At 47.5% G+C, this 15365-nt stretch overlaps 1 protein-coding gene across 1 annotated transcript in view; it reads left to right on the forward strand.

Annotated features, from left to right (window-relative positions):
• PLCG2 (phospholipase C gamma 2) overlaps window positions 1-15365 on the forward strand; it is a 155023-nt gene that overhangs the window by 59295 nt on the left and 80363 nt on the right. The window contains exons 2-4 of the mRNA XM_019634773.1: window positions 9753-9896; window positions 12049-12142; window positions 12851-12898. Of these exons, the coding sequence (XP_019490318.1) occupies window positions 9753-9896; window positions 12049-12142; window positions 12851-12898 (286 nt within the window). The remainder of the gene's footprint in view (window positions 1-9752; window positions 9897-12048; window positions 12143-12850; window positions 12899-15365) is intronic.

Raw genomic sequence — 15365 nt, forward strand, 5'->3', positions numbered from 1 at the left:
TATATATATATATATATATATATATATATGAAATTATAGTTGCCATTCATTATTATTCAGCTTCAGCTTCAGGTGTACAGCGCAGTGGTCAGGCAGCTACACCGTCCATGAAGTGGACAGGGAGGTGAGGGGGTTAGAAAGCAGAGCTGGGATTTGAACCAAGGTCTCTCCCCTCCAGGACTCCTTACAGTCCTGTCTCCTCCCCCTTTACCAGGTTAACTCCAGCCTTCAGCACTTAGCCAGGACTCATGCTCTCAGAGAAGCCTTTTCGTTCTTGCCGGGGAGAAGTCCCAGTGGAGACATTATTCCACTCCTCTTAGGTGTTGAGCGCGGTTGTGTGTTCTTGTCTGGTTTGGACAGGGTCTGTCCTTCCCTTCCAGGCTCTGAGCTTCCAAGGGAGGGGCCGGGGTCTGTCTGCTTCACTCCTGCTGTCAGCGTGATGCTCACTGACTGCCTGGCTGGCTGAATGACTGAAAGTAGGGAAGGAGAGTGGAGGTACGTGGGGGAAGGTGCCCGAGCCCTGCCTGCCTCTTTTCCCCTTGAATCCGCCTGGAGCACCCTTGGAGATACTTAGGCTTGTGGGCAGATGGTGCCACCTGAGGTGTGGAAACGGGGGAAAAGGCCATGGTGTGCATGTAGGAAGCTGTTCCAGGCAGGGTGGTGGGCAGCCTGGGAGCAGCCCGGAATCAAGAGTGGGAGGAGAAAGGAAACAGGAGTTTGAAGAACATTGTCATGAGGACAGATGGCAAGGCAGGTGGTGGACATAGGGAAGGAGTGAGAGGGGGCTGAAAACCCAAGTGTGCCTCTGCAGGGGATGGGTGGGGAGGGCAGTGGGCGGTGAGACCGAGCTGAGAAAGACCTGAGGTGATGCCTGGAAGGTGGAGGGGGCACGTTGAGCAAAGATGAGGCCTTGCTTCTGTGGCTGTGTTATCTCACTTCTTCAAGCAGGAAACAGGGCTGCTGAGCCCCACCGCACGAGTATACAGGGTCTGAGCTCTGGCTACCAGAGCCTCCTTTGAAAAGCAAGTCGGTCATCTTAATGACTGCGTGTGCCCTTGGCAAAAATTGCAACCAAGGCAGATCAAGCCGCCCCTTGCCCATCATGTGCCCATCACCCTTCCCACCAGTAACCCCTACTATCAGCAAAGTGGTGGGAATCTGTGGGGTTTTTTTTAACCTTTTCTCACACTTTTACACACACATCCCCCTTAGCTGAGCCTCACTCATTCCTCAAAAACATGACGGAGAGCATCTTTTTTGGATAGCAGCATATTATGTCATGTTACATGGATACAAATGCGGTGCATTACCAACTGACTGGAAAAAAATCCATCCAGTATCCCCAGAATTGCTTAACGCTATAAACACCTAGAAACCAACCCATCGAATATTTTCTGTATGGTTACAAAGCATTGACAGCAAGCAACCAATACCTAATTGTTTGATGCCTTAGTGAACTTGTTACTGTGCATGTTTGCGAAAAGGACATAGGATACTATATGGTATTGGTTTTGAATTTTGATTATTTTTCTGTCCTCTACTCTGTAACTTAAGAGACATGACAATGAAATAGTCCGTTAAAAAGACTGAAGAGGTCATCTAAATTGAACTCTGGTTGGTAGTTTGCTTGCCAGAACTAAATGCCAGGACTGAAGAAGGACCAAGTAGTGTGGGCAGGACACTAGGTTTGATGCATGATGATTTTCAATGTGAGAGCACCAGGCACGTGCCTCTCCTATTGCAGACTGATGCACACCAATATTTCCACTGGTGCCTGCACCTGAATGTCCCATCGCTGGTGTGTGATCTGGGTGGTGCATCTTGGGTAAATAACATTTACAAGCTCTAGTGGATATTCAGATAGTGAGAATTTGAATAGTGACAGACACCTATATACCATATAAATATAGGCATGCATATGTGTGCACATATATGTGGGTACACGTGCACATACAGGCACATACATCCAGTATCCTACTTACGTAAGCCGTTGTGGGAGTTTTTTTCCACATCAGTATGTATGGATCTGACTTCAATTTCTACAACAGATAAATTGAGGGACTTTTTTTATGCCTAGTGTGAGTCCAGATTTATTCAATTGCATTGGTAATCTTAAAAATAATAGCTAAGAAGAGCTTAAAAGTTACTACATCTTTGTTAGTTAAAATCACTAGGCATGATTTTAATACACATATATGTGCACACACGCTCATGTAATCCTCAAGGAGGACTGTGTGGGAAGACTGTTAGCACTCCCGCTGGCTACGTGAGGAAATGAAGGCATGGAGAGGTGAAGGAAGGTCCTGCCCAGAGCCACCTGCTGGAAGCTGGGATTCGAACTCCGGCGAGCTGCTTCCAGAGTCCATCGGCTCATCACCAGCCACACGCTTCTCATGACTCAGGAGGCCCCTGGGAACATGTGAGTTTGCGATCTGAGCACTAGGATTTTATTTCCAGCCACAGGTCAGAAATGTGGTTTGGGATTAGCGTACTTGAGTACAGTGGGCCTTACCCCCTCGCTGATGGGCACATCAACAAAAATGCCCAATGGGACACTCAGACTTTGCCGATTTCCAAATAGAAAAACATCCCCATTGGTGAGGGGTTTCCTTCCTGCCTTCTTGGGGCTCCTGATAGTCAAAGGGGTGGCCAGCTCCCTCTGGTGCCTCGGGACCTGGCCTCTGCTTGCCCAGAAGGTCTGGGAAGTGGTAGTGACAGCTGTGAAGGGCTTGGTGGTGGCTTCACCGCCACCTTCTCCTCATGGAGGCCCCAGCCACAGGCTCATGCTCAGCAGGTGACTTTCCACCTACATACGAGTGCCCTCCCTGGCCCAGGTGGATGGCTGGATACCTCACCAATACACCTGCAGCTCTGAGGATGTAGTCAGCAGGAGACTGCTTTCTACTCCTAGGAGATACCCAGGAGAATTGAAAACAGGTGTTCAAACAGAAACTGCGTAAATGCACTCTTCGCAGTAGGCAAATGGTGGAAACAACGCAAATGTCCATCAGTGGATGAATGGGTAAACAAAATGTGGTCTCTCCATGCAATGGAGTGTTATTCATCTGTAGGAAGGCGTGAAGCACAGACACATGCTATAACACGGACGACCCTTGAAGACATCATACTGAGAGAAAGAAGCCAGACACAAAAGACCACGCATTGTATGATTCCATTTATATGAAATGTCCAGAACAGGCAAATCTATAGAGACTGAAAGTAGGTGCGTGGTTGCCAAGGGCTGGTGTGGGGCTGAGAGGGGAATGGGGAGGGATAGCTAAAGGGTATGGGTTTCTCTTTGTGGTGATGAAAATGTTCTTCAGTGGACTCTGGTGGTGGTTGCACAAGTCTGTGAATACACTAAAAGCCATTGAACCATCCCTTTAATTGGATGAATTGCATGGCATGTGAACTAGATCTTAATAAAGATGTAACATCGAGGGAGAGAGAGAGCATGCATGCACTGATATTTGTAATTCCAGAACCACCTGCTGATCTGAGACACCGTTAGGGGTATGGAATGGACAGAGGGCAGTCACACCTGGTCCTGTCTCTCTCCCTGTAGCAGCTCTCCTGGGGGAGCTCTTGTATTCAATAACGGGGACTTGTCTGCATGTGTCAATGACCTGTCTGAACTAGAGAGATACTTTGACCCCCTCAAACATACTGATACCTGTGTCCCTTCAGGGTGGAACAGAACTCAATAGCCTGAGGTAGCAGAGGCTGCCATGGGCTGACCCTGATCACCATAGCACCCGCTTCTGCATGTTGAAGGCAGCATGGTGTGTGATCACTGCTGTCCTCTGCCTGAGGCCTGGGGGGTTAAGGCCCCCAGAAGCAGCTCTCAACCCACAGCAGATGGAGGTTGGGGGATAAATACCCCAGCTCCCTTGCTCCTTGGTGGGATGGACGAACTCTGAGGACTCCCAGAGTCCTCTGTGGGATCAGCTCCAGGTGTCCACGGGGTACCAACCCGATAACATGGCAACCCCCTTATCTACTCCTTCCTTTCTCCCTGTCAGGTCCTTATTCCTCTACTGGTGTTTGCTGGGGTCACCTCCTAAAAAACTGCTTGTCTCAGGGTCTGCTTCTGGGGAAAGCTAAACCAAGACACCCGAGAAACCTAATTCATTCATCCCGTGGGTATCAGCGTTTCTACTCTGAGCCAGGCTCTGATGTAGGTGGCAGTGAGACTCCAGTTGTGAATGGGACACACACCATCCCTGTTCTCCTGGGGCTTAGGGAAGGGAGTGGTTCACAGGTAAACAAATAAACCTATACATACAAATGGTACTAGTGGAGAACTTGACAGCAGAGATATACAAATAACAGGACAGATCCATGCAAGGAGGTGGAGAAGCAAGGCATGTTGGGATGAAGTTGCTTGCCTGAGATCTGAGGTGGGCAGGGGGCAGTTTGTGTGCGCATGCGTGAGTGCATGCCGGTGTGGTGGGACTGGCTGGTGGCGCACAGTGGGGAGAGGGCTGCACATCCTAATGCTGCTCTCATAGTTGCTTGCTTGACCACAGGAAGCAATATAAGGATTTGAATCCTGGCTCATCCACTTGCTGGCCAGTGAACTTGGCCAACGTATGTCACCTCTCTGTGCCTCCGTTTCCTCATCTGTATAATAGCAACAGTTGTTGTACCTGCCTCATAGTGTTGTTGCAAGGATTGAGAACTCAGCGTAGAGGTGCTGTCTTGGCCTGCCAAGGCTGCATTACCAGGCCTGTACACCCCTCTCCCAGCTGCTGGAGGCGGGGAGGACAGAGGCCAGCCTCCCTGCCTCCAGGAGAAGTCACTTAGCCAGTGTGATCCATGCCCCAGAGCCCCCAGGAGACCAGTGTGAAGACCATACTCCACTGGGACCACTGCCTAGTTTAGCTTTCTTCTCCCGCCCCATCCTGCTCCTGTACTCCCTTCTCCTTTGAGCGCCCTCCATCCCCCCAATAAACACCTGAACAAGAACCCCTACCTCAGGCTCAGCTTCCAGGCAACTGGCCAACAACAGCGTGGAAAGCATTAGTCCTGTGCTTGGCACATAGTAAGAGTTTTACATGATTCTTATTGCCTTTATTTTTATCCTCATGGATGACACTGATGTGTCTGTAAGACTCTTGAAGGCCAGGACCAAGTAAGTACATCCAGTAGAATGTTGGGCTAACAGTTAAAAGTGTGATGAATAGCAGCTAGTCCATGTTCATAGATAGGAAGATTCAACATCAGTTCTTGCCAACTTGATCTATAGATTCAACACAACCCCAATGATAATTCCAGCAAGTTATTCTGTAGGTATTGACAAACTGACCCTAACGTTTATAGAGACAGGCAAAAGGCCCAGAATGTCCAACACAGTATTGAAGAAGAAGAATGAAATCAGAGGACTGATGCTATTCTACTTTGAAACTTACTATAAAGCTACGAAATAGTTATCAATACAGAGTGGTGTTAGGGAAAGAATAAGCAAATCAATCAGTAGAACAGAGTAGAGAGCCCAGAAATAGACCCAACACAAATAAAATAAAATCTTGGATTGCGAGTAACGTGGTTTGCAAGTGTTCCACAAGATGAGCAAACATTTCCAATACATTTTTAACGTGGTCAACGAGCGATGTCTTGCAATACGAGTAGTTTGTTTCCGGAACGAATTATACTCGCAAAACAAGGTATTACTGTATAGTTAACTAATCTTTGACAAAGGGGCAAAGGCAATTCAATGAAGAAAGCATAGTCTTTCCAGAAGTATGAATAAGCCAATAGTTATCTGGGGAGAAGAAAGAGGGAAGTGGTCGGGATGACGTAATGGAAGTGACCAGTCCTGGCTGAGGAAGATGGATACCTGCAGCCCTGTCTGGGACAGGGCTGGCCTCCGAAGGATGCTTGCTTATGCTGAAGTGAAAGGCGGTGTATGGGTGATGAGGGATGTTTGTATCGTTAGAGTGGCATGTTTATATTTCATCCTCTTTTCTGTCTCCCATGTTTCTTTCTCTCTTTCTGACTTGGTATGCGTGCATGTTTGCACCTCTCTCCTTGTCAGGGTGGCTTGTCCTCTGGTCATGTCTGGTGTCTGTGTTCCTCTTTCACCCTGTTTGGGTGTCTCCATTTGTGTTTGTTCATATCTGTGTGTGTATGTCTGTGTCTCCCCCTCAGCCCCATTTCCAGTTTTGTCCCTCTCTCTCTCTCTGTCCCCTTTCCCTTTCAACAACTATTTCTTGGGCTCCACAGTACACCACCCTCTCTGCTTGGAGTGGGGAGACAGTGGTGAGGAAAGGAGCACCACCTAGGGAAAGACTCTGAATCTACGATTCACACCAGTGAGCATTTGCCTGTGGTCATTGCTGTTGGGGAGACGGGCTTGGTCTGTCCAACAGCAGGAGCTGGAGTTTTTCCTGTGTTTGATGGTGATGAAGCTGAAACAGAAAGGGAGAACTTGGAGTTAACCAAGCTAAGAGCATTCTTAGCAGAGCCAACAGCATGTGCTAAAGACTTACGGTGAGTGTGAGCGTGACCCACTGGAGGTTCTGAGATTGGACAAGTGTGGCTGGAGCATGGAGATTGAGGGCATACAGGAGTCAACACTGGGCTTTGGTGCTTAGTCCTAACAGCATTGGGACACCATCGGAAGGTTTGAAGCCTAGGAGTGGCACCAGCATGTCTGCATTTCATAAAGATGGCGCCGGCGGTAACTTCTGGCTATTTTAGTACAACAAGCAAGAGATAACAGTGGCTTGGATTATGGTGTTGGCCATGGACATGGATAGAAGTTGGCAGATTCAAGAGCAGTTTTGAAAGTAAAATTGATAAGACTTGGTGATTGTCTGAAGACAGTGTTACATTATCCAAAAATTTTTTTAGTTTCATACATGTGTCAAATTTTTATTATAATTTGGCTGCAAGGAAAAAAGCTTACAGTAGGCTAATTTAAAGGTTATCTCTTGGAGATATTTTATGGGGAAAGAGACTGATTAGATAATCATTGGTTGACTAGATAAGAAAAAAAGTATTTGCTTCGCGTCACTAGACTCTTGACTGGCAGTCAACTGGATGGGTGAGTAACTAATTTCTGAGAACAAACCTTAATACCGTTCATGTTCTTAGATAACTGCAAAAGCAGTTAAATCAACAATGCTCATTTCCTCCTAGAAGGTTATGAATTTCAGAGCACACAAAGGATCTGTGTTTTGCTCTTTATTTTTGAGGACTGACGATAATGAGAAGAGATAAGACTCCCAGGTTTCAGGGTTGGGTGAAAACTGGGGTTAACACCCCCCACCCCTCTACCTGCCCAAGGTTTATAGACACCACTCTCCTCCTAATAATAGGGCCACCCATAGCTGATAAATAGTTTTTAAAACTTTTTATTTCAAAACAAATTATTTATTTATTTATTTTTTAAGGTTTTATTTGGGGAATTGGGGGAAGGGGAACAGCCAAGTTGTTGTTCTTCAGTCTTAGCTGTGGAGGGTGCAGCTAGCTCAGCTCCACGTCCAGTCACCATCTGGCCACCTGTCAGCAGCTCAGCTCAAGGTGCTGTGTTCAGTCTTAGTTGCAGGTGGGCGTAGCCCACCATCCCATGCGGGAGTCGAACCGGCAACCTTGTTAGGATCAGGTGCTCTCACCAGCTGAGCCATCCTGCCACCTGTTGGCAGCTCAGCGGCAGCTCAGCTCGGGTGCAGCTCACTGGCCCATGTGGGAATCGAGCCGGCAACCCTGTTGCTCAGAACTCATGCTCTTAACCAATGAGCCACTCAGCTGGCCCTGAAACAATTTTAGATTCATGCAGACATTGCAGAAATAGTACAGAATGGGCACCGTTCATCCAGCTTCTCCCAGTGGTAACATCTTTCATAACCATAGTTATCAAACCCAGGAAATTGACATTTGACAATATTATGAACTATAATACAGACCTTAATTGTTTTTACACCGTTTTTTTTTACATGCACTGCTTTTTTATTTTGTTGTTTATATTTTGGTGTATAGTTTTATGGAATTTTATCACATGTATAGATTTGTGTAACTGCTGTCAGACACACATGATACAGAATAAGTGGTGTTTGTTTCAAGTCTTTTCACGTTACTTCATGACTGTGATTCCCCCAAAGTGTTTCCAATCTAGCTAGACCCTGGTAAAAAAAGCAGAAAACGTTCAGTTCATTTCATCCTCTCTCCTATGATTTCGTTCTCTGCATCCTCATTCCTGCTGCTACCTCTGAATGGCCATGAACCTTTCCTGCTCTCAACCCTGACTCTACAGTGCCTTTGTTCACCTGTCTAGGCTCGTCTGTCGTCTTCCTTGATCTCAGGTCAGAGCTGAGATCTCCTTCCTTACCCTCTTTTTTCCAGGAATACCTCTCTTTTCTGTTTCTCTGTTCAATGCAAGCACTGAGATGTATGTACCCAGACTCTTATGGTTGCAAGGGACAGAAACTCATTTCATACAAACCTAAGAAAAAAGAATTTGGTAGATGAGGGTAAACAGGGTCAAATATGTGGTGATGGAAGGAGAGCTGACTGGGTGGTGTAAACACACAATGGGATATATATAGAGATGATGTATTACAGAATTGTACACTTGAAACCTATGTGACTTTACTAACCATTGTCACCCCAATAAACTCTAATTAAAAAAAAAAGAATTTATTGGGTCATACGTTTCAGGGCAGAAGTGGCTTCAAGCCCAGCTGGATGCAGGGGTTTAACTAGTGCATCAGGGCTCAATCTTTTCTTTCTATGTGGCAGGCAACATGGTCCCAGCTACCCCCATGTTTTATCAGCCAGGTGGCAGCAGCAGCAGGAAAAATTTTATGAATAGCTTTGGCCAAGTGAGTCCCAGGAGGATGTTGATGGGCCAGCTTGGGCCATGTGCTTGTCCCTGAACCAGCCACTATGCCAGGGGTGGGCACCTTGGTCATTCCTAGGACCCTTGCACCCGTCTTCGGCTTATTGTGGTGGGAGGTCAGGAGGGAGGGGCAGGTCAGTTTCATCTGAAGCATGTGGAATGGGTCCAGCCCAGGAAAAGGTGCTCTTTTGACAGAGGAAGTTAGAGGAAAGGAATGGTTGAGTTTGTCTCTTTGTGACAGTGCACTGGTCATCCAATGGCAAGAGGGGGTCTCCCTTGCTTGGGTCAGGATGGATTTCCTCTTTGTTTCTGCTGTCTATTGCTGTACAACTATTCCAGTACTTAGTGCCTTAAAACGACAAGCATTTTATTTATTTGCATATACCATATTTCCCCATATAGAAGACGCTCCCATGTATAAGACGCACCTTAATTTTGGGGCCTGAAATTTGAAAAAATAATGTATGACATAAAGTTATTGAACTCAAGTTTTATTCATCATAAAATTCATACAACTCCCCATCACTGTCAAAACTCCCAACCATGAGCTTGTCCTCATCTGTGTCTGATGACGAATCACTGTCTTCATATATTGCCTCGTCCTCAGTTCCATCTATGGCATTTGAAATGCCACACTTCTTAAATGACTTGACAATGATCTACAACCACTGTATGAGACGCACCCAGTTTTTACGCCCCAAATTTTTCAAAAAAGGGTGCGTCTTATACGTGGGGAAATACGGTAATCCTGTGATTTGGGCGGGGCTGAGGGGCTGGGACAGACAGCTCACCTTCATTGGGGGAATGAAGGCCCTGGCTGTGTGTCTGGAGTGCAGGCATGTGGCTGCATCCTTAGGGTGGGGGGGGGGTGAACTCAGCTTCTAATTGGCTCATGTTAATTTTCTTTCAGTGGATATCATGGAAATAAAGGAAATCCGCCCAGGGAAGAACTCCAAGGATTTTGAGCGTGCAAAGGCAGTCCGCCAGAAGGAAGACTGCTGTTTTACCATCTTGTATGGCAACCAGTTCATCCTCAGCACACTCAGTTTAGCAGGTAGGTGCACATCTGGGTGCTTTTTCATCCTCCTTGTGCCTCAGTTTCCTCCCTAGGACGTTTTCTAGTAGTAGGATGCTCACGCCTGCCTGCCCACTAATGCATGTTTGGGGGCATCATGGTTTTGAATCCTAACCCTGCCCCTTTCTAGCTGTGTTACTTTGGGCAAGCTACTCGACCTCTCTGAGCTGCAGTTTGCTCACCTGTGAAATGGGAAAAATCATAATGCTGACCTCTTTGGGATGTTGTCAGGATTCTGTTAGGGGCCTGCCTGGCTCATGCTGAGAGCTAAAGGCAGGTTACATTGTTGGCCAACAGAGGCTGGCCTACACCATTTATTCAACTTGACTGAACTGAAGGAACTCTCTTGAACTCTTGTATCTCACACATGTAAACATGCATGCACACACACAATAGAGAGACACATACATACACATGCACACATAGGCACACACATACACACATGCACATGTGCACACACACATAGACACATATCTGGAGCTGAGATTTCTGTTCATCCCTGTAAACCCACCAAAAAGCTAAAGACACCTCTGAGAGGCCAGAAGAAGAGCTATGAAAAAGCTTAGGCATTTTACTCGGGGGCAGAAGCTTGGAGCTCCCTTCAGGTCCAATCCTAGAATTTATTGACTTAGAACCATGTGCACAATCATGACTGATAGGCGAGAAAATAAATACCATTAAAAATAGACCAACGTGGGGGGAAACTGAAAGATGAGCTGCCTTAGGGACATTTCATTTAGGGTCTGATAGCTCTCATTGATTTAATTTCTCATTCATTCTTTCATCAGGCATCTTTTGAGCAGATGCTCTGAGCTAGGTTGTGCCAGATGTCGGTGGGGCTGCAAAGGTGGATAAGACCCAGTTGCTGCCTACAAGGAGTTCACAGTCCACTTGGGAGATAGGTCTGTGGACAGGAACTTAAGAGTACGCTGTGATAAGAACAGCAGTCCATGCATAATGCACTGTGCTGAGGAGTACAGCATGCCTGCATCCAGGGAACGCTTTGCAGAGGAGGTGACTTTTAAGCGGGGTATTGAGGCATCAGTAGGAGTTAGGAGGAAAGAGAGGAGATGGTCCAAGGAAAGGACATTGCATGTGCGAGGGCTTGGAGGAGGGAAATAGCAAGCTGGATGTGGGACATATGAGTGCACGTATGATTGACGGTGTGTGGCAGGTGGCAGAGAGGGGGCTGGAGAGAAAGGAGCTCATGACCATGCACCTCGAGAGCTGTGTCCGCTTAGCCCCACTGTAGGCCGCGGCCTGGCTGTGGTTCTTGGGAGGGAGACCATGAGAGCCCAAGCAAGATTCGGAGCACCAGATGCCAGCTTTGGTGTCTGTCCCACTCTGGGGTTCCTCTTCCTAGAGCTCTGGAATTGCAGGTCAGGTAGAGAGGTGGGCAAGACATGGATTCAGATCCCGGCTTCTTTTACTGGCTCTGGAACAGGACCCTTAACCCTTTGAGCCTTGTCTGTCTCCTCATCTGCATGGGAAGAATGAAAGCAGCAACGTTGACGTGGTCCTGTCTGGACTAACAAGATACCTGGTGGTTAGACATTTAATAACTTGACGAGGTGTTTGCATTGCTAGCTCCATGTCGCTGAGGAGGAAATGAGACACAAAAGCGTTTAGTACCCAGCTGAATGTCACCCAACCCTGAAGTGGTACAGGGGGACGTGGTGATGATGCCAAGCTCTTAACCACCGCGTGTTGCCGCTTCACTCGTGGGCGTCAGCAGTACCTGCTTTCTACCCCTCTCTCTGGCCTTGGTTGGAAACGGGAAATGCTGAGGGCTGCTCAGGTCTGTGGTACAGGTTACTTCTCACCCTGCATCTTACTCGTTAGCAGAGGGTTAAAAGCGAAATCGCTTTGAAAAAATCGCCTCTTTGTCGCCTTTGCTGTCGAAGGCTCATTTTGGGCACATGGCCTCATCTCAGACAAAAAGCAGGTCTTAGAATCATGATGGTGGGAAGGAGATGGTAATTCTTGATGCCCTCCTGCAGAACTACAGACTGACACAGGCTTTTCCTCTCCCCACGATCTGTATGGGGCTGGGGAGGCCTGGACCGGAGTCTCGAAGCAGAGGTCTTCCCAGGGAGTAACACAGCGTTTCTGTTCCCCTTCACCTCTCCAGCTGACTCTAAGGAAGATGCAACTAAGTGGCTCTCCGGCTTGAAAATCTTACACCAGGAAGTGATGAGCGCGTCGACACCTACCATTATCGAGAGGTATTGGCTTTGGCCTATTTCTCTCTGTTTTTGCTCCCTCGTTCATTTTTTTTTTTCTGCTTCCTTTAGCCAACATAGGCAAAGGAAAGAAAAATGGGACCGTTCGTCTTGGAGGCTTATTGAGTGCCTTGTATGCAGTAGGTGCTCAGTAGTGGCTATGGACTCGCCAGTGTCTCACAGAAGAGCCTCTCTTGGTTTGGGGCCTTGGCCTGTTGGGGTGAGGGGTGCATTGGCACAGACAGAAACATACATTGGTGTTTTGTTTGAGGGGAAGAACTGGAGGAAAAGGTGTAGGGAGGCATTAAGCTGACTCATCCAAGGACAGTCAGATACAAGGTGTGCCACTCAGGACTGTCTCGTCAGTGTCGTGGATGTCTGGATGAGATTGTTGTGTGAATTATTGTCCTCCTAGTCAACCAAAGGCCTCCAATGTCCACCATTTTTCCTCCCAGTTATTTGGGGATTAACGGATACCATCTAAGGGAATCATCTGTTTAAAGAATGCCAGCCCCTACGGGCGAAAGAGGCCTCCTGGCTCAGCTAGGGTATTTCAACCACAAGGAGAAAATGGCTTTCTTTCTGAGTTAGAAAGCTAGAAAACCTTTCCCAGTTTCCTTTGTCCCCATCCCGTAGAACTCAGCCTTGCACTATTTGCTGACTTTCTCTCTCTCTCTCTCATTTTTGTTTGTGTCTCAACTCTCTTCCAAGTTGGCTGAGAAAGCAGATCTATTCTGTGGATCAAACCAGGAGAAACAGGTAAGATTCATGCACGTTTTTATGGTTTTCCTCTGGATCGTTGTGGACTCCGATTTTCATTCTTTCTCTAAATGTTCCAAGGGGGTTGGACGGAGCATGTTTGGTGGTGTGGAAAGGTCCTTATGAGGTCAGATTTAACCTCCAAAGGGCCAGGTGTTCTGTTAGGTGCTGGGGGTTGCTGGTGACAACATCTCCACCTGTGTGGAGCCTTATTCCAGTGGAAAACTTGAGTCCATCTGCAGAGACAACTTCTCTGCCACAGACCACTTGGAGTTCATCAATTAGGCCCTCACGTTTGATCACCTCCTGTGTCTGGGGGAGAAATGGGGTCACCATGGCTCCTGCTCTTACTTTGTGGTGGGATAGAGAGTGACCATAAAGAAGTGAACCCAGTTAAATAGCGATGGTTATGAGGGCTGGGCAGACATGAGACAGTGGCGTGATGACGTGTAATTCGGTGGATTTGACCTGAACACATTTAACAGTACATCTTGGAATGGTTCCCTGTCAGCACACACAGTGTGCTATGCCAGACATTTTGGTAACAAGCGTGGTTTGTCCTTGGATGAAGGCCGTGTAATTTCCTTATTGGTGAGAAATCATTTCCTTCTTGATGGACCCAGAGTTGTCCCTGGTACTTTGTTATGTTTGTGAATACTGTTGCTATGGGAACCTCTGGGTTTAGACACCTTTTTGTTAACTTGTGACAGGAGGATATGAGCAGTATAAAACCCTACAAGAGGGATACCAGCAGCAGAGTGTCTTCCGCTCTAGCATTTTGAGAGAGGTGGTGGCAATCCGTATTTCTACCAGAGGTGCAGGAGAGCTTGTTTCCCTACGTCCCCGTATCGCTGGACTTTGACCTCCGTTAACGGGATGGGTGAAAGGCAATGCGGATTTTTGCTTAAATTTGCATTTCTTTCTTTATGGGGGAGGTTGAACATCCTCTCATCCATTTTTTTCTTAGGTATGAGCCAGTTCTTATTAATAATGATAAAAGCTACCATTTATTGAGCACACCAGGTACTGTGCTAAGCGCAGGATCATTACTGTCTCATTATAGCCTCCCATCAGACCTTTTTTCAATTTCTAGATGGTTTTCCTTCCTTCCATTCTCTGTTAAGATGTGTCAATATCGTATCCAAGGCAACAACTAACCTCTACAACGCTTCCCCCTCTTGTTCCTGGAAGCCTTTCTGTCTCTAAGGCGCCTTTGTGTCAGGCCAGTGTCCTCCATCCCCCGTTGGTTTCAGAGTTTGGGGATGACTCCATGGTCCCTGCACACACCCGATGGGATGCAAGCATGAGGTGCTGAAAAGTTGAGTCACGCTGTTAGGCCAGCCCGCAGCTTATCCATGTCTCTCTGTCCACCTGCCTTTCCTCTCATCCCGCACTCACTGGGTGGTCCCTCACACTGGGCCATCCGTGCTCCGGTGTGACAGAAGTGGATCAATGAGGTCCTCGCGTTGGAGGATTTTGTACACACTGGTCTCTTTCAGCCTCAGAGGTGGTGTCTCCCATGAGTGTTTCCTTTCCCCGTGGCTTAGGGGTGACTCATAGTTGAGTTTGGCACAGGGTTGACGGATGGAGCCTCTTGGGCCCTCTCTTCACGCAGCAGTGGGACGAGGTTGTGAATCTGGTTCTGAAGTCTGCTTCTTCGTCTCCTGTTGTCAAGAAATGGAAGCCTCCCTCCAGCTCTCTTGCTCTGAATGGATGCTTGCAAGTCCTTCATGGCGACCCGTCTCTCCGTCAGCTGGCCCAGACCCTTCAGCAGAGAGGACGTCTGTTTCTGAATTGGAGTCCTTGTTCCTTGCTCACCATCCCCTCTCCCTGACCTCCCTTCCAGTGGGCAGAGCCCCGCTGCCTGTCAACATGTGGAAAAATCCCACCTTTCCTGTGGCTCTCAGAGGCCCTGAGGGAGTTTCTCGAAAGAAACATTGACCAAGGTGCCAATGAAAGGGCAACTGACTTCTGTTCTGCCAATTTCCCCTCCTTTCCTGTTGCCCACGACTAATCACATTTCCTGAAGGAGAACAAAGGAAAGGCAACAGAAGCAAAGGAAAGACTCAAGGAGGCAGGAGGTGGCTCTGAGCTGGCCCAGCGTGGGCAGCGCCCAGCCCCTAGCTGTTTTCCTTGGCCTGAATACCCTGTTTTAATTTTCAACATCTCGGGGACAAAATGATAGCAGCTGGCATTTGTTGAGAAGTCGCTTTGCACAGCCACCATGCTGAGCACTTTTCATACTTATGGAATTATGGAATGCTGATGGATTGCTCTCAGACTGGTGAGCGAGATCCCCTTAGATCTGTTGCATGAGGACACTGAGGTCAAGAGAAGTTAAATAACTTGTCTATAGCAACCCGCCTTGTCAGGTGTAGCACTAGGATTTGACACTCACCTGTCGCTACTTGATGTTGCCTTTCCTTTTTTTTTTTTTTTAAGATTCTATTGGGGAATTGGGGAAGGG

This window comes from Hipposideros armiger, unplaced genomic scaffold (genome assembly GCF_001890085.2).
Source record: "Hipposideros armiger isolate ML-2016 unplaced genomic scaffold, ASM189008v1 scaffold_19, whole genome shotgun sequence".
In the NCBI taxonomy this organism is placed as follows: Eukaryota; Metazoa; Chordata; class Mammalia; order Chiroptera; family Hipposideridae; genus Hipposideros; species Hipposideros armiger.